We start from the raw sequence: 23,353 nt of genomic DNA on the forward strand, positions 1-23,353 counted from the left end.
AAATTACAAAAGAATGTGAATTTCGGTATTAGAAAAGAGGAAGAGAGATCTATTCTTAGAGGGTCTAGATAATATGAAAGATAAAAGGCTGAAACAAACGGCTCAATCTTTTTCTCATTATTTAGAATAAAATACCGTAATTACTTTTCTTATTTCCAAAGAAACTCCCTGCACTAATTCCATCACTGTCAACCCACACCGGAGATGAAGTTGAACCGAAATTAATACTAACCAGACATATATGTTACCCCAAGCAAAGCAGTGTCTACTATTTCAATGCCTTCATCCTTTTTCTCAATAACAGAGCACACTTCATCCTCACTCCTTCACAAATATAATTTAGAAGACATTAAGATACAATGAAACGATGTAATAGTTACTGCTAATGTTTACTGAGCACTCAATATTTGGCATGCACTGATCTAAACACAGATTATCTAAAAAAAAGAACTGAATCCTGACAGATAATCCAATAGGGTATTAATAAATATTTCCATTTTACATACAAATAAGGAAACTGAGGCTTAGCAAAATGAAGTGGCCACATTGCTATTAGGTGGTAAAATCAGATGACATGACAAATGAGGTTTTTGAGAGTAACCATAATTAGAGACAAGAATGCTTTTCCTTCCCGGCCAGAAATATGTTCTTGGTTAGATTCTATGGAAAGGTCTGGTCTAGTCCCACTGCATAGAATTAGCTGAAGACTTTACAATTATAGTGGCTGTATCCCTTAATCATTACGAGTAATTATTACATATGCCTTACAGTTTAAGGTAGGTTTATGCACACAGATAAACACAAAATGAGACCCAAGCGTCAAATGGATTGTGGAGGTAAGAAACAAGTGTGTTGTGGGAAGATAATTAGTTTTACAAAAATCTGAAAGATGGCAGTGATTCCCAATGGAGGCATCCCTGTCACTTCCGAGTGTGCACGTGGGCACGTGTACGTGTGTGTATCTCTTGCAGGAAATCTGCACACACAAGCATTTATACAGGGGACAGTTCATTCTCTGTTGTACAATGCCGTCCCATGTATCATAACACATCTAGGGTCCTTAATCCCCACCCACAAAATTCCAGAAGTTCCAATGCTTGGGTCCACTCAGTATATTTCTACACATTTTCTGCCGACCTGGAACGAGATTGATTGCTGGATAAAAACGCGGAGAGAAGTAACTGACATTAATTGTGCATTGAGAATGAGGTACTCTGCTAAGTGCATTCACACATACTCATTTATTACTCATAAACCTGTATGAGGTAAGTACATATTTTATCTCCATTTTACAAGGGCGGATCCTGAAGCTCAGAGAAAGGGGAAGGAACTCAACCATGGGCACACAGACATTTGAAGCCAGCAGTCTGGCACGAAACTACACCTCTCTGGGTTAATCTTTTCAGCCATAAGAGTGTGGTAGGCATGCCTTTCCTTTAAAGAAGTTTATTCAGGAAAAAAAAAAAAAAAAAAGAATCCTTGTAAGTAGGACCCATAGTGCGCATGTCATTCTGAACCAGGGGTAAAATATTTCCCTGGGTTGGGGGTGAGGGCTCACATGTTCAGTGACTAGTTATATGATGTAGGTATTAAGAGTTGGGCTGAAAAGCTTCTATGCACAAGTATATATCAGAAGAGTTTTGAGCTAGTGTGAGTATGTGTATGTGTGTGTGTGTGTGTGTGTGTGTTCAGGGAGAAAAGAGAGTTGTGCTATGCTGAGGTTTGTGTGTTTTATTTATCACTTCCACAGCATATACTATGCACCAGGCACCGCTACAATTGCTTGACAATATCTCATTGTGCAGCAGTATGCACAAGATGTGGTAGGTAGCTCTGCTGGAAGGGGAAGGATCAGCTTTGACATCCATCTACACCATTTGTGTTGTGGTCCTGTTTGAGGCTGGGGGACGGGTTATGCTAGATGGTTTGTGTGCCACGCATAGCGGAGGGGCTGCATGGGAAAGACTGTGTAGTGCAACTCACATGTGCATTTTTGGCATGGCCGGCAGTGAATACTTAAGGAGATCCACAGGAAGGGTGCTGGTTGTGGCCTGGGCCTGTGTAGGGTGCGTGGAAACGCCGTGGACCTAGGTGCTTTCAGCGTGTAGCGGTCTGTGCTGAAAGTGGTGCATAGGAGATGATTCATACGGTGTTCTCGGTAGGGATGAGGGCTGGAGAGGAGGGGGCCGCGTCGTGATGTGTTTGGGGAGCGACGCTCAGTACGACAGGATAGGTGGGCATCGCGCTAGGTGACCCTCGAGTGCTCCTGATGTGGCCCGAACCGCTATATGGGAGGAGGTAGCACACGGTGGGGGTTGAGGGTGGGGGTTGGAGGGTAGGGGCGAATGCCAGTCCCGAAGAGCTCTAGGGCAGGAAGCTAGGTGTGCTGTGAGACACCGCGCCGTGGAGGAGCTGATGGGCGGTGGGTCTGCGAGTGTGTGCGTGGAACAGCCAGCCTGATTCCTCATCCAGAGCTCCACCGGCCCACGCTCCTCACCACCGCCTCCCGCCAGCCCCTTCCATTCGCCCCAAGGCGCTCCCTCCACGCGGCCCGGCCCGTCTCACCGGGTGAAGGCGAAGTACATGAGGCTGACGATGGTGAAGCTGAGCAGGGTGATGGTGTGCGGCCGGTAGAAGAAGTCGATGGTGATGTCCTCCACTTGCTGCTCGTTGATCATCCGGAAATGCATCTTGTAGTTCACATCATCTTTGCTTAGGGTCCGGCTCCCCACGCAGGACGCCATGGCCCGCCTCCCCGTCCTGCGGCTGCGGCGGCGGTCCCGGCCCGTGGAGGCTGGGACCCCGGAGGTGACGAGCCGCTGCGGGTGAGCGGCCGGACGCCGGGGCCGGGTCTGGCGCCGAGCACAGGCTGGAAGCAGAGGGAAGGACCGGCGCGGGAGGGCGGGGTCGCGGCGCCGCCAACGCGGCCTCGAGCGGAGGGGGGGGCGCCGCCGGCCTTGCCGCCGCGGGTCTTTCGGGAGCCGCATCTCTGCGGACTCGCGGTGTCTTCACATTCCCGGTGGACGAGATCTAAGGGAAGCAGCGTGGGGCAGAAGGGAAGCTGTGACCCCTGGCCGGCTCCTTCCCCTCCGCACGCCACCCGCTCTCCCCCCGCGCAGTCTCTCAGATGGTCTCGCCCACTCCGGCCGCAGTCCACGTGGGCGAGGGAGCGCGGCGGCGCCGGCCGGCGCGCGTGAGACGCTGCGGGACTGTCCGCCGGGCCGGGCCGGACCAGCTTGGCAGCCACCCCCAAACAAACCGAGAGCGTGGGCCTCGCCACAGGTAAAGCGGAGTCGCGGGAGCACGCGGGGCGCGCTCCCGGTGGGGGTCGAGTCCGGACCCACCCGCGTCCAGGCCGCGACCAGGACCTCCTGGCCCTTGGGTCTCCGCGGCCCAGTCGGGAGCGATTAATTTAGTTTTTGTTTTTGTTTTTCCCCCTAGCCGACGAGACGAAAACGCAACCATGCTTGTTTGTTAGCGCTTTTTGCAAAGGACGCGGAAGGAAGCCTACAGTGTCAGCCGGCTTCCTGCGGAAGTTCGCTGTGGGGACTTGTTAGAATGGCCTAGGAGGGGCGTGTGGCATTCACCAGGGACCCCTGACTACGGAGCCATCTTCACACCCACCCCTCCCCCCCTCTCTTGACTTCACTTACCAGCCTTACAGAGGTAGAAATCTTGAATTCTGGAAAAACAGGACTTAAGTGACAGTTCCTATACCTAGCGAAGGACTAGAGCAAGAACCTAGTGTATGATGTTTTAATGGACTTGACAGGTCCTTTAGGACTTTTTTCTTTAATCTTCCTGATGGAAGCATGTTAGATTTACTGGGACCACTACGCAGGGCTTTTGTGCACGTCTGCAAATGCCTTACCCGCTTTTGAATACTGAGTAGACAAATGATTTAATCATTGTTGCAACTGATTCATTTCCATCCAACAGACTTTGGAGCAGTGCAAATCCCTGGGCTAATGGGGCATAGTCCCCTGGGAGGGTGGGTCCGGAGATAGAACCCAGCCCTGCTCTGGTGAACGAACAATTCATCAATTGTTAAGAGGTATATAACAGCAATGAAATGATGATGTAGGGAGGAGACTGCCCTTGTAAATACAAACAGGATAAACATTAATTGAATGCAGAAAGGTCTTTTAATGAATATGGCAGAATTCAAAAGTTAATTTCCGCTATATGATAGGAAAAGTATTAAATTGAGTGTGGAAAGGCTTCACAGTGAATGTGGGATTTCAGAAGTTTGCTTTGAAGTAGGAGGCAGTGTTCAGACAAACTTGAAGTCAAAATATTTTAAAGCTGATAGGGACCTTAAGAGTCCTATTATTGTATCCATAACCTTTTCAAAAACTTGTTGTTTAAAGAATAGTTATTGAACCCCCATCATGGGCCAGTTTGCCCGCCACCACAAGAAATAGTCTTGTCAACTAGTACAACTGAAGTCTTCTAGCTTCCAGTTTGCTCTCTTATGACTTTGTGTAGAGAATGAATGTTACAGGTTTGAGGGAAAACCAACTGATGTGGCAGGTCATTTCCTACCAGAATTTAACAAAAAGCACCTATCCCACAAGGCCGTTGTGCATACCGATTTCCTTTCTGAAATCATTTCAGAATGACGATGAAACTTTCACTTTTATAAACTCTTTCAGGAGGCTTCCCTAAACTACAGATCTCTGGGAGGAGGTTACACCTTTAATATCCGGTCTAATTCTGAGCATAAAAGAAGCTGAATTCCAGTTTGTAGAAAAACAAATAAAAAAGTTGTATGTTACAACTAATTCAGAATTCATTTATATATGGATATCTAATCAATAATAATAATAATAATAGTAATAAGGGGGCGCCTGGGTGGCTCAGTGGTTTAAGCCTCTGCCTTTGGCTCAGGTTATGATCTCAGAATCCTGGGATCGAGCCCCACATCCGGCTCTCTGCTCAGCGGGGAGCCTGCTTCCCCTCCTCTTTCTGCCTGCCTCTCTGCCTACTTGTGATCTCTGTCTGTCAAATAAATAAATAAAATCTTTAAAAAAATAATAATGGCTAACATTTGTGGAGGATTTTCCATATGCTGGATTCCATGCTTCGTGTTTTATGGATTATCTTATTTAACATAAAATTATATGCATCAAATCTAATCTTGTAAATTAAGTTGTGTAAATATAAAGTTTCTTCAGGGGCACCTGGGTGGCTCAGTGGGTTAAGCCGCTGCCTTCGGCTCAGGTCATGATCTCAGGGTCCTGGGATCGAGTCCCACATCGGGCTCTCTGCTCAGCAGGTGGCCTGCTTCCCTTCTCTCTCTGCCTGCCTCTCTGCCTACTTGTAATCTCTCTCTGTCAAATAAATAAATAAAATCTTAAAAAAATATATATAAAGTTTCTTCATAATCTTGGAGCTTAAAGTATTAACAGCCTTTTCTTATAAAAATCTTTTTAAAAACAACTGCATCTTTGGTCAAAATATTCATATATTCTTTACTGTTTGCTTATGTATTTCTGTGCTAGTTTTGACCTTTTGTTTTTGAAGGCCTTTTCTTTTTCTTTTTTTTCTACAGCCAAAAAACAGAATTTGGCAGAATTGGTTTTGTTCAGTTCCCTTTTGAGGAACAGCTTTATCTGAAATAATCAACAGTGTTCAGGCCTGAGGATTAACCAAGAAACAATCTTCCAGATTAACAGTGATAATAATATTTAGGACAGTGATAATTCACTTAGGACAAAGTAGATTTCTTCTTTTTTATTTTGTGAGTAATGCATAGACATAAAATTCATTTGCGTAATTCAGTTTGCTTCTTAAATGTCCTACAAACCAAACTTCAAGAACACTTAATTGCATTACCTTATTTCCTTTAAATATTAAACTAATAGAGATTTGGGTTCAGCTGTAATTTAAATATTAACAGATTTTTGTTTTAAATGGTTTCCTTATACCATTGGTTTTGCTTTTTTTCTCATTGTAAAGAATCTTTATTTTTCCAGTTCAAAAGTTCCCATCCTTTGGTTTGTAACTGGGATTGCCTTGTTTTTGGCTTTTCCTGTGGTTAAATAACATGGGACTACTCCAATCATCTAAGTCTGTCTATTAAACATCTTTGAATTAGAAAAAAAGATTTTCCAGTTTATTATTTTGTTGTTTGAATACTATTCTAAACATTTAAGTCAAATAAGTTTCTCTTTTTTGATGGTTATATATTTCCTTTGTAGGCTACTTTAAGAAAAATGGCTTTGTCAGCCCAACAGATACCCAGATGGTTCAATTCAGTTAAATTGAGTAGCTTCATTACAGCTACACAACTTCGAAAACATTTTCCGAGACCAGGAAAAACACTGTTGCGTGGCTTTTCTGCTCAGCCACAGATGTCTTCTGGCAATTACTTTCTCCAGTGGGGATTCAAGACATACAGGACTTCTTCCTTATGGAATAGTTCCCAGTCTACCAACTCAAGTAGGCAAGAGATTGGTTCTGCCCAAGGTACTCTGCTTCCTTCCATGAATGAACAGATACAGAAGACAGAAAACATACCCAGTTTTGATTCTGAGCTGTCTCTAGAAGGTAATTCTGGACTTCTAGAAGAGTCCCTCTTGCCCCACTTTGGTAGTTTGAGCAGGTCAATGGTTGATAGTCTGTTGGCCCATTTCAAGTCGTACTTTGTACCAAGTAAGAAAAAGAACAATGTCCGTTCTATTCATTTACTTACCTGACTGAGAAAAAACGGTTTGTAGATTACTGTATAAAATACTGTGTTTTAGATATATGTAATAGTTGCTTTCTAAATACTTTATGATTTAAATTATTTATAAAAAAATTTTTAGGTGGTAATTAGGTTTACTAGGGTATAATTTATCCTAATATGATATTCCTGATTAGGATATAATTTTATCCAAGTAAAATTCGTCAGTTTTGAGTGTACAGCTTATGAATTTTGACAAACACATCTAGTAGTGTAACAGCCTCCACAACTTACAAACCCAAAAGAACACAAATAGAGCACCCCAAAAAGCTCCTTTGTAACTTTTTAGTCAGTCTTCTCTCTCCTATGCTTGCTATTCTAGGAATAGTCCCATGCAGGGAATATTTTACTGCAATGAGATAATATTAGGTTAAGTAGAATATAAAAGACAGCAGGGCAAGAGGGGCAGGGGGGAAAGACTGGCTCTAAGAAATAAGGAAGGGTAGTGATTAGAAGCAAAAAATAGGACAACAAAAATAATCATAGTCTTGATTCTTTAGCTTAAGGTAGGTTACAGTTTCCAGTGTCTCCCATACCACGTTTGGTTTAAACAAAACAAAATCTCAGAATCAAGGCCCTGCTAGAGAGGGGCATGTCCACAGTGAAGGACTACAGGTGGTAGAAAGAGAGTCATAGAAGTCCTTTTAAAGCGTACTTGAGAATAACTTGGAGCAGAGGGGATTGCATCAAAAGACATTTCAGGATATAATGACTCTAACTCATACAAACAAATCAGGCTGGTAGAATATGTTGTACTTTGGGTCAGTTTAACAGGGTGGGGTAGAATCTATCTCAAAATGTATTTGAAGGTCAGGTGATCTTTTTAGAGTTCTTACCTATTGATTAAAAGTGAATTAAAGGAAAGGAATTTAGTGTGGGACCTCTTCCTTATGAACAGAAGAACAGAAACTACCAACAGATAGGTTATCTTGAAGGAACAGTTTCTCTAAACAGTCTTAGCCTTACCTCTCCGAAGGCAGAAAATATGTGAACTTCTCAGATACTTAGTTCTGCAGTGATCCCAGGCCTTAAAAAGAAGCAAACTAGGCAAGAGGTTTAGCATTGGGCATACAGACTGGTGAGCTGACTGCCTGTCTTTCTACATGGCCGGCCTGGAAGCGCTGGACGACCTGCCTCCAGTGTCTCCGTTGCAGCCGGTTTCCGAGGAGGAGGCCGTTCAGATTATTGCAGACCCGGCACTGCCCCCAGACACGTACACGCTCCGAGACTACGTGGATCATTCCGAGACTCTGCAGAAATTAGTGCTGCTAGGTAAGTCTCAGTAACCTACAAGGACTTCTTGAGGGTATCCCTCATTCGCTTTTTAGCCTTGCTTTGTTCAAATCAGCATTTCTAAACTTTTATCAAGATGAACAGAAGTCAAATAGTGAGAAAAGGCTTATAGTGAAAAATTGTACTCTGCTTCTTCCTTCCTGACCTTCATGCTATTCCCCAGAGGTATCTACTTAACTTTTACAGCTCTTTCTGTTTGCAGTTAATCTCTGTTTATGTAACTGTTTATAGTGCTGTTGCTTGGTTCCTCAGTTTTAGACATTGGTTGATCTCGTGTATGTACACACATACTTTCCCCCTATTCGGTTCGCCCAGTATAGCGATGGTAAAAATTTTTAGACGAATCCTCAGTCAGCGATGATATTAGGACTGTAAATATTGATTGTTGCTCTCTGGGATTGTTTTCCTTCCGGTACAACTTTTCATTTTTCCACAGTTGTTAATAGTTCTTGTTTTTCCTTTGGTTAGTTTTCTTTATTTCTAGGGCCAAATTTTCCCGCATCTTCCAGTAGCCTGTCAGGACAGTGTTTCCTGCAACAAACCCTGTCAGATGAGGAATTCCTTCCTTTTCGCTACCACCTGCCACCCTTCCTCCTGGAGCCCACCGTCCCCCTAATGTAGATGGTTTCTATCTAGGCCTGCTCCATAACTATTTTAGCTTGTTGGCTGGGAGCAAGCACTTGGGTCTGGATAGTTGAAGACAGCCAAGGGATCTCACTGTAGACTTTTTACTTCGTCCTGTCCTGTTCAATCCAGTACCTTGTTGCAGCCATCTGCTTCTCTCATCCCTGAGTCTTACACATCTCTGACTTCATTTTCCCAGATGATAAACATCCTTTCTCCCAGGGGATTGAGAGGAAGAGGGGAGGTGAGGGATTCTTTCTCAAATTCATCTGCTTCTCATTCTCCACTCACGGCTGTACTTTAGGCTCTCGTTTTTCACTGGAATGTTAGGAGTGTCCTAACTTGATAGTCGTTTTATCAGTAGTTTTGCCTTGATGATCTCTCAAGTACCAGTTCTCTTTCTAAAATGCCAATCTGACTATGTCAGTGACCTGCTAGAAATCCTTCAAAAGCTTCTCGGGATGTCAGAGCTCTGCCTAGTCTGGCCCCTGCTTACCTTTTCAGCTCTACTGCTTGCCCCTTCCCTCCTTCAGTTTGGCCAGCTCTGACAACTGGAAAACTTAGTTCAAGTAACTTCTAAAATGTCTTCGGTGACCCTCCTCTAGACCCTCACAATCACCACGGCTTAGTTCCATTCTAGCACTAATAACATTACAGTTGTCTACTTCCCTGTTCCTGTGCAAGTTACCCAAATGTGCAGAGAATGGCCTTTGTTCTCAAGAAGCTTCAAGTCTTCAGAAGCATCTAAATACACACTTTTAAGAATAGATGGTCTGCAGGGATGAAAGGGAAAGTGAGAAGTGCTACATAAGACATCCAAATAAGTGTTCTGTGGCTTCAGAGAGGAGAGAAAGATGATGTCTGCTACAAAGAGGAGATCCAGTCACCTTCCTTCTGGAACAGCTTTGCCAGCCTTACGATAGGTGCCATGGCAAATACAAGATAAACAGAAGACATGGCCCCTGCCTTTAAGTAAGTTACAGCATACTTAAGAGTTCTGGAATATATGTTTCAGCCATTCCTTCTTTGTATGTTGATAAGTCAGCAGCACATCTTGGAAGTAACTTAAATGACAGGACTGTGGAGGAGCCTGATTGCCTTGTCAGATAGTGTTTTTGAGGACCCACGTGTCCCGGTGCCTGTCTGCTTCTCAGATCTATTTTCCGCCTTTCTCTGCCTGTTCTCTCTCCCGGGAGGCCAGCCTCCATGCACTAGAGCTCCTTTGCCAGCTGGCTCCTGGGCAGCTTCAGCCAGTGGGAGGCACTTGCGGGAGGAGAGGGAAGGCAGTGGGAGTTTATTTTTTTCCCTGTTCCCTCCCTGCATTGGGCCCTGTAACTGCCTTGCTCCATGACAACGGCTCCTACTGAGCACCCCTTCTTAATAGCTTGCGGTTCCCTCTGGGTCTGGGTAATACTTTTTGCTCCTTGCCTGTTTAGCACTAGGGGAGCCCTTGTTCACGCTGTCACACCACTGTGTAAAGTCCCTTCATTAAAGTTCTTTTGGTTCGCACTTTCTAGGGCACAGTCTGCTGCCTGCCAGACCTTGATGGAAATATGTGTAACCATAACTGAATACAGTGGTAATCACTGTAGATACTGAAGGGATGAAAGCAACTCGGACGGCATTCACCCAGAAGTTAGAGGCGTGGATTACTCATTTTTTATGTCCCCAGAGCCTAAGAGAAGTGCCTGGTCTGTACTGGGAATCCGGGGACTCTTTTTTCAAGTTAAAGAAATCTTGAGTAAGCCCAAGTGATTTGTGCTGGCAGCGGTGTGCTCTCCTGATGAGATTCTGCTCTCCGATAGCTGTTAAAAAGGCAGCTCTTCAGGATTTCTGTTTGAGCGCAGTTGGGGTGTGATGGCTCCTGCCGAGCAGGGCACTACAGCACAGGTCAGCTTAACAGGAAGTGAAATTCCAAGTCCGGACCCTGTGTGTTATTTTTAAAGCACCCCTCCCCACATTTATCACAGAGATTGGGAAATAGTTTCTGTCTGATTTATGTATCTATCCATCGAGGACTATAAGAGAAGGAACGCTCACCTTCTCTACATGCCCATACCCATACCCATACTTTTTGTTTCCAGAGGTAACCCTATCACCAGTTTGTTGAATAGCTTTCCCTACCTTTTTCTGTGCAAATACACTTATTACAGAAAGCCATGCATAGTTTTTACGTTTGTATGCAGTCAAGCTTACTAATTGACAAACAGTTCTCTTCTAGTAGTTTTGGAGCTAGTACACTTTTAGAGGCTTAACCTTCTGAAATTTTGTTTGAGATATAGAAGGATTTTTTTTTATTTAAGTAAAATTGACATATGTTATATAGTTTCAGATACACAACATAGTGATTCAATAGTTCTGTACATTACATCATGCTCACCATGATAAGCATAGTAATTGAAACAATTATTTTTTAAATGTATAGCTAGTGGACCTCTTATATTGCAATGAATGTGTATCTTTTCACCATTAATTTGAAATGCCATTATTATTATATGCTAATTTTTTATTTTATTCATTTAGTTGATCCTGGATCTGTTTCTGGTCTTCATTCTGTGTCTTTGTGTAATCTGGTTTTATAGTCGTAATCATCAGTGCCTGTTTAATATCAAGAAATTTGGGTTTATGGGGCGCCTGGGTGGCTCAATGGGTTAAAGCCTCTGCCTTCGGCTCAGGTCGTGATCCTAGGGTCCTGGGATCAAGCCCCATGTTGGGCTCTCTGCCTAGCAGGGAGCCTCTTTCCTCCTCTCTCTCTGCCTGCCTCTCTACCTACTTCTGATCTCTGTCTGTCCAATAAGTAAATAATATCTTAAAAAAAAAGGAATTTGGGTTTAGAATTATGTTTTGATTGTTTTGATAATAATGGGTGGATATAGTAATGTAAGAAATTATAATTTACTTTTCTCATTGTGTATACCATTAAAGAAAGAATGCTTTTATTTAATTGCTTTTATACTGAAGACTTGAAAGCTGCATCTGGAAATCAGTTTGAGAGCTATTTTTCACCTGAAGAAATATTTTTAGGAATATAAAATTTAGGTCTAACCTTTAGGTATTAGATTATCTTCAAATGTTTACTCTAAAGGTAAAGAATACGCCTTTCCTGTTCATGGTTATTTTTTTAATCAGATGAAAGGGGGAAAAGTGAGAGAATAAAACACTCAGTTTTGGGGCACCTGGGTGGCTCAGTTGGTTAAGCAACTGCCTTCGGCTCAGGTCATGATCCTTGCGTTGCGGGACCAAGTCCCGCATCAGGCTTCCTGCTTGGCAGGGAGTCTGCTTCTCCCCCTGACCTCTCCCTTCTCGTGCTCACTTTCTCATTCTCTCTCTATCAAATAAATAAATAAAATATATATTTTTTAAAAACACTCAGTTTTAATGAATTTTGAATTATAGGTTACTTTCATTCCCTGCCTAATTAACATTGCCATCTAATTATAGCCATAACCAGAGAATACTTTAACAACTTGCTTTCTCCCTCTTTCTTTCTCCTGTGCCTTGTCTCACTTACTTAGACTTCCTAAGATTACAAGACTATCTGAAGGTCAAAGTTTCTATACTTTCTGCTTTGTTTTCTATCTGAGGGCTGTGTAGGCTCAACTGTTCTCACACACACATTTCTTGAGGTCCTTCAAGGTACTTGTCTCCACGTTGAAAACCTGGAGATTACGATGAGTGAGACATAGGGTTATTTTTATTTCCCCACCCGGAGGAGATCATAAACACATTTTGAAAATAATGCTTATAACTAAGGAGATGACAAACGTCAAAGAAAGTAACAATTTATTTAAAGGGGTTTTTTTACACTGTAGAATTACCCGTTAAGCAATTACTGTGGAGATTCCTTAGAGCTCATAAGCATCCTTCAAACAATATTCAAGAAACCTTAGATAAAAATGATGATCCTAGCTAGGTCAGTATGACTTGCTGAATTTGTTTTGGGCAGAAGTTTAGCCCCAAATGAATTGTTTTCCTCTATATGTGACTTTGACAGAAGTACCATGTTTTCATTTTAATTTAATTTTATTTCTGCAACTAGTTTAGTTTAAATAAATTTAGAAGTTTCTGTTGGCCTATCTCAGTTCTCTTTTGGACAGGTTGTTGATCTTCATGAGTAATTCCTTGTATTTTTATGTATGAAGTTTAATGAGCTATCTAAACAGTTATCTTCAAGCACTATTTGTAATTTATTATAGGAGTGGATCTCTCAAAGATAGAAAAACATCCTGATGCAGCCAACCTCCTACTGAGACTGGATTTTGAAAAAGACATTAAGCAAATACTTATGTTTCTTAAGGATTTGGGTATAGAGGATAACCAGCTGGGAACATACCTGACTAAAAACTATGCTATTTTCTCTGAAGACCTTGAAAATCTCAAGACCAGGTAGGACTTTTACAGTGGTTTCCACATAATCCAAGAAGTGGTTATGAAGGAAACGTATGTGTAAGATATTTTTAAGTCTTAGCTGCATAAGAATCTGCTGATAATATTTGTTTGTTGTTATTGTCATGGACTTTCTTTGATCAAGATTAAGTATCTAAAACAGTTCTTTTATTTGACTTCTCATTTTATGTGTTCAACTTACCGCTGAGTCAATACTTACAGGGTTCTCTTCAGAAACTGGAATAAAAAATTTTTTCATCCATTAACAAATGGCTAGATTACGGAGAGTGCCCTTAGAGTTATGAAAACCTGAACTTTTGTGGGTTGTTTTAATTTCTGGGCAATTTTTGATGGTAGACATCTGACATCCTCTTGGCTCATTACTCTGTAATTTGCTTAATCATTTCCGCAAGTTGGCTATTTTGGTTGTTCCTTTTTTTTCTTCTTTAAAAAGTACTTTGATAAACATCTTTGTACTTCATTCAGCATTCAAAGAATTTATTAAGTCTGTGAGAATCAATACAGTGAGATGAGATAGTATTGATCTGTGACATAAGACTCCTGCTAGGCATTGAGAACAAGACAAAGCCCCTGTCCCTAAGTTCACCTTTTGAATTTATCATCCTCCCTACTTCTCACCTCTATTCCCAGACGGACTGAATGGGAGCACGGTTCACCTTGTTGACCAAATCAGAAATGTTGGTAGTAACTTTGGCTTCTCTTCTTTTAGTATCCACAGCTAATAAATCACCTATCATTTTTTTTTAATTTCTCAAATAGTCAATACATTTCTCTTAATCTTCACTGTGAAAGTCACCTTGGGTCCCCATTTCACAAGAAGATGGCTTTAACAGTTTCCTAACTGGTCTGCCTCTAGTCTTCACCCCCAGATTATTCTTACACTGATGGTGAGCCTTACTGCATATCAGAGAAATTTACAGTTTCTTGAACAATATCAGAACCCAATGCCTTGTCTGAATTAGTGAAAAAAAAAAAAAAACTAAATGAGAAACTGATTCCTTGTGTTGAACAATTTGAACTCCTGTATATGCAAGGCACTGAGCTAGACTTGAACCACAAAAGATAGATACGCACACCCTCTCTCTTTATAGGATTTACCTTCTGGTATAATATAGACAGACTATTACAGGGGACAGAATGAATGATTCCAGGGAACTCGGTCTGTCATATCCAGCTCTGCTTCTTCTGTCTGATCCCTTTCCATTCAAAAACGAGTTTGCCCTATTGCTCAAGATTTATTCATAGGAAGTGTGCAAACGAGGAGGTGGGGGATTATTGGGAGCCATTTCAGAGACTACTCTGCTAATATTATTTTTAATTGAAGTATAGTTGACATGCAATGCTACATTAGTTCCAGGTGTACAAAGGAGTGATTGAGCAAGTCTGTGCAAGGCTATCTGTTAGGCTACGCTCATCACAAGTATAGGTACCATCTGTCACCATACAGCACTATTTCAGTACCATTGACTACTTCACTACTACTATTAATATCCCCATTTTCCAGGGGAGGCACAGAAAGGCTTAATAATTTGCCCAAGATGACGTGGATGGTGTACATAACGGAGCTGGGATTCAGGCCCAGTTAGTCTAACTGCAGAGTTCAGGGTACTGCACCACGCTGTCTCCCTACTCTTAATTCTGTAAAGGAAACCTAAGTTGAAGGGAAGCTGAAGTTACTTGCTCCAGATCACCCATAGGCTCCTAATAACGAAAGGATATTCCTCATAGACAGCATAGTCTAATGGTTCCTAAGCCTGGCCGACTCAAACTCTGGAACATTATTTTAATTGCTTACAATTTTTTAATAGATTTATCCACATACAGCAAAAGACAAGCTTCTACTGTAAGAGGCAAGAGTATTATAATTTTAATTGAATTTAGCTGTTCTTCTGGTATGTACAGTAGTCTTATTTTCTAGGATTTCTGTAATAGCATTGATTTCATAAACTTGTTTTCCTTTGAATGAAGAAAATTTCAAATGTATAAAAAAGTTACTTGGTTCTTTGTAAGGATATTGAAAAGGATAATCAGCATTTAATTATTTAAAAATTTTTTGACTGAGCCTTATATCTTAATTTTTTATTAGAAAAATTATGACAGGGGCACCTGTGTGGCTCGGTCGTAAACTATCTGTCTTTGGCTCAGGTCATGATCCCAGGGTCCTGGAATCGAGCCCCATGTCAGGCTCCCTGCTCCATGGGAAAGCCTGCCTCTCCCTCTCCCACTCCCCCTACTTATGTTCCCTCTCTTTTTTTTTTTTTTTTTTTATAGTTTTTTTTTTTTAAATTTTATTTATTTATTTATTTTTTTATTTATTTGAGAGAGAGAGACAGTGAGAGAGAGAATGAGCGAGGAGAAGGTCAGAGAGCGAAGCAGACTCCCCATGGAGCTGGGAGCCTGATGTGGGACTCGATCCCGGGACTCCAGGATCACGCCCTGAGCCGGAGGCAGTCGTTTAACCAACTGCGCCACCCAGGCGTCCCCTTATGTTCCCTCTCTTGCTGTCTTTCTTTCTCAGTCAAAAAAATAAAATCTTAAAAAAAAAAATTATTACGGGGCGCCTGGGTGGCTCAGTGGGTTGAGCCGCTGCCTTCGGCTCAGGTCATGATCTCAGGGTCCTGGGATCGAGTCCCGCATCGGGCTGTCTGCTCAGCGGGGAGCCTGCTTCCCTCTCTCTCTCTCTGCCTGCCTCTCTGTCTACTGTGACCTCTCTCTGTCAAATAAATAAATAAAATCTTTAAAAAAAAATTATTAGAAGGTAGCAACAATTTTGTTCCGTTTTGTTTTGTTTTTAAGATTTTATTTGTTTATTTGACAGACAGAGATCACAAGTAGACTGAGAGGCAGGCAGAGAGAGCCAGAGAGAGGGAAGCAGGCTCCCTGCTGAGCAGAGAGCCCGATGTGGGACTCGATCCCAGGACCCTGAGATCACGACCTGAGCCGAAGGCAGCGGCTCAACCCACTGAGCCACCCAGGCGCCCCGGTAGCAACAGTTTTGACAAAGTTTTAGTCAAATATTGATTTTTGCTGTGACCCAAAAAAAGGGTCGGGGGAAAAAAAGTAATCCTCTTTCCCACCTACTTATTCCTATCCCTCATCAACTTTCTGAGACCATCTGTGGAGGCAGCAACTATGATCAGGTTTTTTGTTTGACCTAAGAATGTTCTATCATATGCAAGCATGTGTGTATATGTGTGTACAAATACAAATGAACACATGTACATACAACTTGGTAACATTTATACATACTATTCTGCTCTCCACTTTCTTAACTTAACTGTATATGAGAGATAGTTTTGTACTAGGACTTCTTCTTCTCCTTGTTTTTAATGCTTTAGTCTATACTGTGGATTGTCCAGTCCCTCATGACAAACATGCTGGGGTGTTCCCAGTCACTACTATCATAACGAGGCTGCAGTGACTCTCCGTGAGTGTGTGTGTGTGTGTGTGTGTGTGTAAATGATATACATATATTTATCATATATATCCCGTATACTGCTATGTATCTGTAGGACAGATTTCTAAGAGTGACATTGCTAGGTGAAAGGGTATGAGCATTTACAATCTTTTTTTTTTTTTTTTAAAGATTTTATTTATTTATTTGATAGAGAGAGATCACAAGTAGGCAGAGAGGCAGGCAGGGAGAGAGAGGAGGAAGCAGGCTCCCTGCTGAACAGAGAGCCCGATGCGGGACTCGATCCCAGGACCCTGAGATCATGACCCGAGCCGAAGGCAGCAGCTCAACCCACTGAGCCACCCAGGTGCCCTGAGCATTTACAATCTTAATAGATACCGACAAGTTGTCCTTTGTAAGGTTGTTTTCCAGTTTAGGCTCCCACCAGCATCGTACAGAAGTGCCAGTTTCTCTATTGCCCTCACTAATACAGAGTCATCAGAATTTATGGTTTCAGTTCATTTTATAGATTAAAAACAATGCCTTAAAAGCCAACCGAACAAACAAACGAAAACATAATGACTCAGTGTTGTTTCAGAAATAATATTTGGAGGGTCTTTTGCAATGCTGAATTTCTATATACATTGCCTTTTCTATAAATCTCCTTTGCCATTTTAAAATTAAAGTCTTTTTCTTTCTTTTGTAAGCATTCTTATATATTTTAACAAAATTAGTTATTTCTCTGTGACATGTTATAAATACTCAACACTTGTTCTGACTTTGTCAGTGGTTGGAGGGGGTTGCCTTGCATTTTAAATTTTTATATAGTTTAATTTATTGGTCTTTTCTCTCATGTCCTCTAAGGGAGTCCCTTAAAGGAGTAGTAGTCACTTATAAAATATAAGCTCTGGTGGTACATGGTATAGAAATGTCATAGGCCTTCAGTGTAGGCATGCCTGAGTTCACATCTCAGCTTGGTCGTTAATTAGCTAGTGGCCTAAGAGGAATTATTTAACTTCTCTGAATCTGTATTTTTTTCATATACAATGTAGAAAATTTACCTGGTTCACAGGTTATTGTTTTTGTTTTTCTGGTAAGAATTAAGACAATGTACTTGTATATTTTAGGTATTTAATAAAACTGCCTTTTACTATGTGTATAAGGTTTTAAAAACCAATAATGTTATTTCATAGTCAAACTTTCTATTTTACTACCTTATTTTGGTTCCCAGAAACTTAGCAGGAAATTTCTCAGTTGTTAACAAAAGGCGTATTGAAAATCGTAGTAAAAATTATTGACGAATATACATACTCAGTAAATTTGCTAAACTAAAACATTCCCCTCTCCATTTCAGCCACGTGTGAGGGTTTTTATAAAAAGAGTTTGGAATCTCTTATTTCCTAATTTGTGGATTTTTTTGTTCTAAGCAAAAAATTCTTAAACAGAAGCTATTGGTTTTTTTCTACAAAGTAATAAAATAAGTCAGATTAACTGAAAAGAGAACCTGTTAGTAGATTTCAGAATTATTTGGTTTCTAAGTAGAAAAGGGAACCATTCTAGAGTTGGTTGGGTGCTTGTTTTGCTTTAACCATATTTGGACCATTACTATAGAATGTTTTTACTTATCCTTTTTTTTGTTACTTTGGAAAGTGACCTTAGTAAATGTTAATCATACGTACATGTACTTTTTGTTTATTTCTCTAGAGTGGCTTATCTGCAGTCAAAAAATTTCAGTAAGGCACATATTGCACAGATGGTCAGAAATGCACCATTTTTGCTGAGTTTTTCAGTGGAAAGATTGGATAACAGATTGGGATTTTTTCAGAAAGAACTTGAACTTAGCGTGAAGAAGGTAAAGAAAACAGGAGAATTTATATTTTCCCATGTGCGCTCCATTTAGTAACTTAAATCTCACGTTTCTCACAGATCCCTGGCCCAAATGAATTCTATAAATGCTTGGTGTTTTTGTATAAGAATGAATTACCCTACTAGGTTAAATATATAACTGTATCATTTTATAATATTCCATCAAGTTAGTACCTTAAGTTTTGTTTTCAGTATTTGTTTTTTTCCTCAAACAGTTTTAAGTTTATGTATTTTCAGGGTTCCTGAATTCCTGAATTCTTTCTGAATTGCTCATATTTTGAGTTTTAGATTTGTGTTCCTAATAATGGCTTGTTTTCCTAAACTAGTTGAATGTGCATGTATAGTAATAATGGGTTTTTTTTTTAATAACTATAGACTAGAGACCTGGTAATTCGTCTCCCAAGGCTACTAACTGGAAGTCTGGAGCCCGTGAAAGAAAACATGAAGGTAGGTCAACTTTAAGATTTTCAGAAATCAGCTTCTTTCTTTAAGTGCTTAAAAGGATAGATTTTGCTGCTGTCTTCTTAAAGAACACTAGATTGTGAAAGAAGTTATTTCTGGAAAGATGGACCTAGGAAATAAATAAATACCAAGCAAGCAGTTTATTTTAGTTAGTATGTTCACGTGTTGACCAGGTGTTAGGTGCGGAAATCACCTTGTACACCTGATACCAATAATCCTGGAGTAATGCATTAGGTATCTGGGTGATGTCTGGGAACTGCGTCTGTTACCCAATGTGAGATCCCGGCTTTATGTCACCTCGGTGGGAGAGGAGATTTAGAGGCTGGATCCAGAAGACCTGCAAAGAAGACTAGTGGCCAGCACATTGCTCTGCTTAGAACTGTGCCCACTGCCCGCTCTAGTTCCCTCACAGGATGTACCAGACACTTGTTACTGTCCTTCCTCCAAGAGAATAGTATTAGGCCAAAGGCAGCTGCCTAGTTAGTATACAAAGCTGTAGTGGTATTTGAAATTATGATACAAGGCCTGTTTTTCTGAGGTGCTCGAAGTATTTCATGTCCAGTTGTCCATCTGGCCCTGCACTGTGCTCTCATGGGTCTTACCATCCAGCGGGGGCACAGCGTGCAGAGTGGGGAGAGCAGTGGTTTGGTAGGGGAGCAGAGGACCTAACTACATATATGGGTGTTTAGTTTTACCATCTCTGTCTGGAATGTTGACATGTTTTTCCAGATAACATGTATGTGAGTGTTCTGGGGAGCAGAGGCGCACAAAAACGTGCTGACAGTCTTAACGGCTGGTCTGTGGTGTAGGGCCCATACAGATAGCCCGACCAGGACTTCCACATCCACCATCATTCTGTTTCATCGTTATGGTAGGGCCTTTTGGTGATCTTCATGATGATCACCATGCTATGAGGGTTCATCTCAGGAAAGGGGCTTGAAATTCAGGTTACCCAGAAGCACTGGGGTGCCCATGGGACCCTTGAGGGCACTGGCATAGCTCTCTCCAAATATTAAAGGCCTCATTCCAATTTTGAAAGAATCAGTGTGTTCTCTGGCATATTGCCAAAATAACTGTTTCCGTTTGTGATTCAAGTAACTCTACTTTCTTATAGGTTTATCGTCTTGAACTAGGTTTTAAACGTAATGAAATCCAACATATGATCACCAAAGTCCCAAAGATGTTGACTGCAAATAAAAGGAAACTGACCGAGACTTTTGACTATGTGCACAATGTGATGAGCATTCCCCACCACCTCATTGTCCGGTTCCCACAGGTAACAGGTGCACGGCTCTCTCTGGGAGCTCTCATTGCCCTTCATCCACAACTGCTCTCTGTGGGCATTGTGCTGTTCCACTGAGAAAATGACTTGCTATTCAGAAAGGAACTGGACCAAAGATAGTCTGGTTCGGGGACCCCTGGGTGGCTCAGTTGGTTAAGCAGCTGCCTTCGGCTCAGGTCATGATCCCAGCGTCCTGGGATCGAGTCCCACATCGGGCTCCTTGCTCAGCGGGGAGCCTGCTTCTCCCTCTGCCTCTGCCAGCCATTCTGTCTGCCTGTGCTCTCTCTCTCTGATAAATAAATTTTAAAAAAATCTTTAAAAAAAAAAAAAAAGATAGTCTGGTCCGGAGGCTGACAGTTGTAATAAGGTTGTATTTCTTTTGCCCGTCTTTTAAATCAAGAACACATCTAGCAGAAGTTGTTGAGGTTTCACTTGTGAAAAGTTCACAACTTCTAGGGCACACGTGTACATCTCCGTCGGAGACATAAATGATGAGTCTGTTGCCCGATAGTTGTTACCTACAGCTCATCCTGCCTAACGTATTCCCAATTGTGTTTTTCTCCATTTAAATTGGAAATACATCACTTCCCTTAAAGGTCCTTTCAATTCTAGTGTACTTTTTAGTCACAGTCTATGTATATGCCAGTCTATCTACATCCATCAGTTAGGGCTGCCTGGGTGGCTCAGTTGGTTAAAGTGTCCGACTCTTGGTTTTTGGCTCAAGTCATCATCTCATGAGTCCTGAGAGTGAGCCCCACTGGGCTCTGCAGTCAGCAGGGTGTTTGCTTGGGCTTCTCTCCTTCTGTCCCCCCCCCCAATCACAGTCCTCTCACTGTCTCTCAAATGAATAAATAAATCTTTTAAAATAAATAAATAAAACCACGAGTTAATGAGCCATATTGTAATGATCTCCTATAAAGGCATGAAACAGTTCGTTTGCCACTGTGCCAAGCCACATTTATATTTTACAAGCTCATCAGACTTTGCTGTTCTTTAGCAAGTGACATTATCTGCTTGTTCACAATATGTTAATTCTTTGAAAGCAGAGATCCTGTCTGATTTATACACTGCTGGATTTTCAGTGCCTAGAACTATACTGAGATATTTGGTAGATATTTGCTGAACAAATGAATGATTGAATTTCATCAAAGTCATCCTTTTTTTCCTGTTTGCCATGTGAATAGACATTCCATATTCATATTCATATACTGGATAAATGAAAGATTGAATTTCATTAGAGTGATCCCCCTACTCTGTTTGCTACATGTGTTCTTGATACACAATAGGCAAAAGAAATACAACTTTAATACAACTCAGAACTAGATTGAATTTGGTACAGTTCCTTCATAAATAGCAATGTTTATTTACCTATCATACTTCACTATGAATAGGCCCTTAATAGAGAGTTTTTCTGTTTCATTAAATGTATATGTATTCATTATTAAAAGTGCAGTGGTACAGATGTGGCTTTTTGGAACAATTGTCAAGTAAGTGGTCTTCAACTAAAAAGCAGGAACAATTAATTTTCCCCTGGGCTGTTAGATAATTCAGTGACAGAGCATAATAAAATAATCTGGTTTGGGGATACAAAAATCAATCAGACATGGTCTGTATTCTTGTGGAATTTGTAATTTAGTGTGGGAGACAAGTTTCTAAAATGTAGTTGATTTTCATGTTAGAGTCTTAACCAGATAGACTTAAGTCTAAGTCTACCTTAATCTAGACTTAGATAAGTCTTAACCTTACAGAGCTTATTAATTTAATTTAGAAGAGGTAGGAAAAAATCATAGAAATAATGGAAGCTACTAAGTGATCACTGTGTACTAGCTCTGCCTTTACTGCTTTACTTGTATTAATTCACTTAATCCTGACAACCACCATATGAGATGGGTACTATTATTATCCTGATTTTACAAGTGAAGAAAACATAAAAAGATTGTCCAAAGGTTACCCAGGTAACAAGAGACAAAGCCAAGATTAGAACTCTTGTCAGTTGAGTTTAAAAATCCATGCTCTTAACAAGGATATGCTACCACTCTAAGAACCGACGTTTGAGTGGTCAGTAGAATGAGTGGGCTCTCAAAGATGGACAGAAACTTTCTGAATAGAGGAAACTATAAACTTGACCAAATGGAGCAAAATCATTTCTTTAAAAAATACAGACTCTTAGGCACCCAAACCCTCGCTTCTGGAAAGCCCAGTTATAGAACTGTGACTTCCTTATTGGGATTCTCAGACTTGTAGGGGTCTGGCTAATATTATTTTAAAAAAACAACAACAACTAATGGAAAAATACATTAACTGACAGGACTGTGGGGCAACTGATAGACTTTTTAAATTTTTGGCTGGTGCTTCAAAAACTTAGTGGTATGAAATGAACTTTCTCTTGCAAATAAAAATTCTGGTTGGCCTGTTTCCGACTCCTTTTAAAAGTTGCTGCCACTCACGCTACCCTTAGGAGTTTTAACCCCAAGATGGATAAGACATGCTTTCCCTAGTGGCTCCCCTAGGGGCCTATCCTTGTTCATGTCTTTCTGAAATGAATGTCAGAGGGAGCAGGTGGGAATTTTACCAAAATAAGGAAGCTTCACAGATTGTGAAATCTTGCAAACTTTTCCGTGCCGATAGACCTTGATTTCTAACTTTGGTTCTCAAACTCAGCAGTCATTAGAATCACCTGGAGAACCTGTGGGCCCCATTCAGAATTTCTGATTAAGTATTTTGGGGGCAGGGCTTGAGGATTTGCTATCTTAACTTCTCCTCCATCTGGATTAGCCAATGTTCTTTGCCTACAATATAGCCCTTAATTACTTTATAATTGTTCTGTTAGTTCTTTTTAATCATAGTTTCTTAGCAGAAGCTTTATCATAGTTACAGAGCATGTGGTCAATGCTTTATAATTGTTAGCCTAATTAAAATTTTTAGCCAAATAAACATTTTAATAGTTCATCTTTCAGTGCATAATGTTTTTGTTAAAAACTTTTTTTTTTCTTTTTTAGGTATTTAATACAAGGTTGTTTAAAGTCAAAGAAAGGCATTTGTTCCTTACCTATTTAGGAAGAGCACAATATGATCCAGTAAAACCTAACTACATCTCTTTGGACAAGTTAGTGTCTGTACCTGATGAGATATTTTGTGAAGAGATTGCCAAAGCCTCAGTACAAGACTTTGAAAAATTCTTAAAAACTCTTTAGTTTTTGATGATGTTAAGCTATAATAATGTAAAATGAATGTATATATGAATGAATGATACATATTTTTAAATAAATGCCTCCGGCCTCCACTGATCCTGGAA

At 40.9% G+C, this 23,353-nt stretch overlaps 2 protein-coding genes across 5 annotated transcripts in view; one reads left to right on the forward strand and one right to left on the reverse strand.

Moving 5' to 3' along the window:
• The window catches only part of PTDSS1 (phosphatidylserine synthase 1), a 61,927-nt gene extending 59,066 nt beyond the window's left edge, over positions 1 to 2,861 (reverse strand). Inside the window, exon 1 of the mRNA XM_044245249.1 lies at positions 2,566 to 2,861. Coding sequence (XP_044101184.1) covers positions 2,566 to 2,744 — 179 coding nt within the window. The 5' untranslated portion in view covers positions 2,745 to 2,861. The remainder of the gene's footprint in view (positions 1 to 2,565) is intronic.
• Positions 2,862 to 3,176: 315 nt separating this feature from the next.
• MTERF3 (mitochondrial transcription termination factor 3) lies at positions 3,177 to 23,345 on the forward strand. 4 transcript variants are annotated; one of them, XM_044245252.1, is made up of 8 exons: positions 3,177 to 3,282; positions 6,204 to 6,552; positions 7,850 to 8,002; positions 12,844 to 13,033; positions 18,153 to 18,300; positions 18,690 to 18,761; positions 19,891 to 20,052; positions 23,058 to 23,345. In XM_044245252.1, the coding sequence occupies exons 2-8, from the start codon at positions 6,219 to 6,221 to the stop codon at positions 23,250 to 23,252; spliced, it is 1,254 nt and encodes a 417-aa protein (XP_044101187.1). In that variant the 5' UTR covers positions 3,177 to 3,282; positions 6,204 to 6,218; the 3' UTR covers positions 23,253 to 23,345. The 4 variants fall into 4 exon arrangements, with proteins under 4 accessions (XP_044101187.1, XP_044101185.1, XP_044101188.1 ...); XM_044245250.1 differs by lacking the exon at positions 3,177 to 3,282 and adding an exon at positions 3,572 to 3,666; XM_044245253.1 differs by lacking the exon at positions 3,177 to 3,282 and adding an exon at positions 5,585 to 5,743.
• Positions 23,346 to 23,353: the final 8 nt, after the last annotated feature.

The sequence above is a fragment of the Neovison vison genome, chromosome 4, assembly GCF_020171115.1.
Source record: "Neovison vison isolate M4711 chromosome 4, ASM_NN_V1, whole genome shotgun sequence".
NCBI classification, from domain to species: domain Eukaryota; kingdom Metazoa; phylum Chordata; class Mammalia; order Carnivora; family Mustelidae; genus Neogale; species Neogale vison.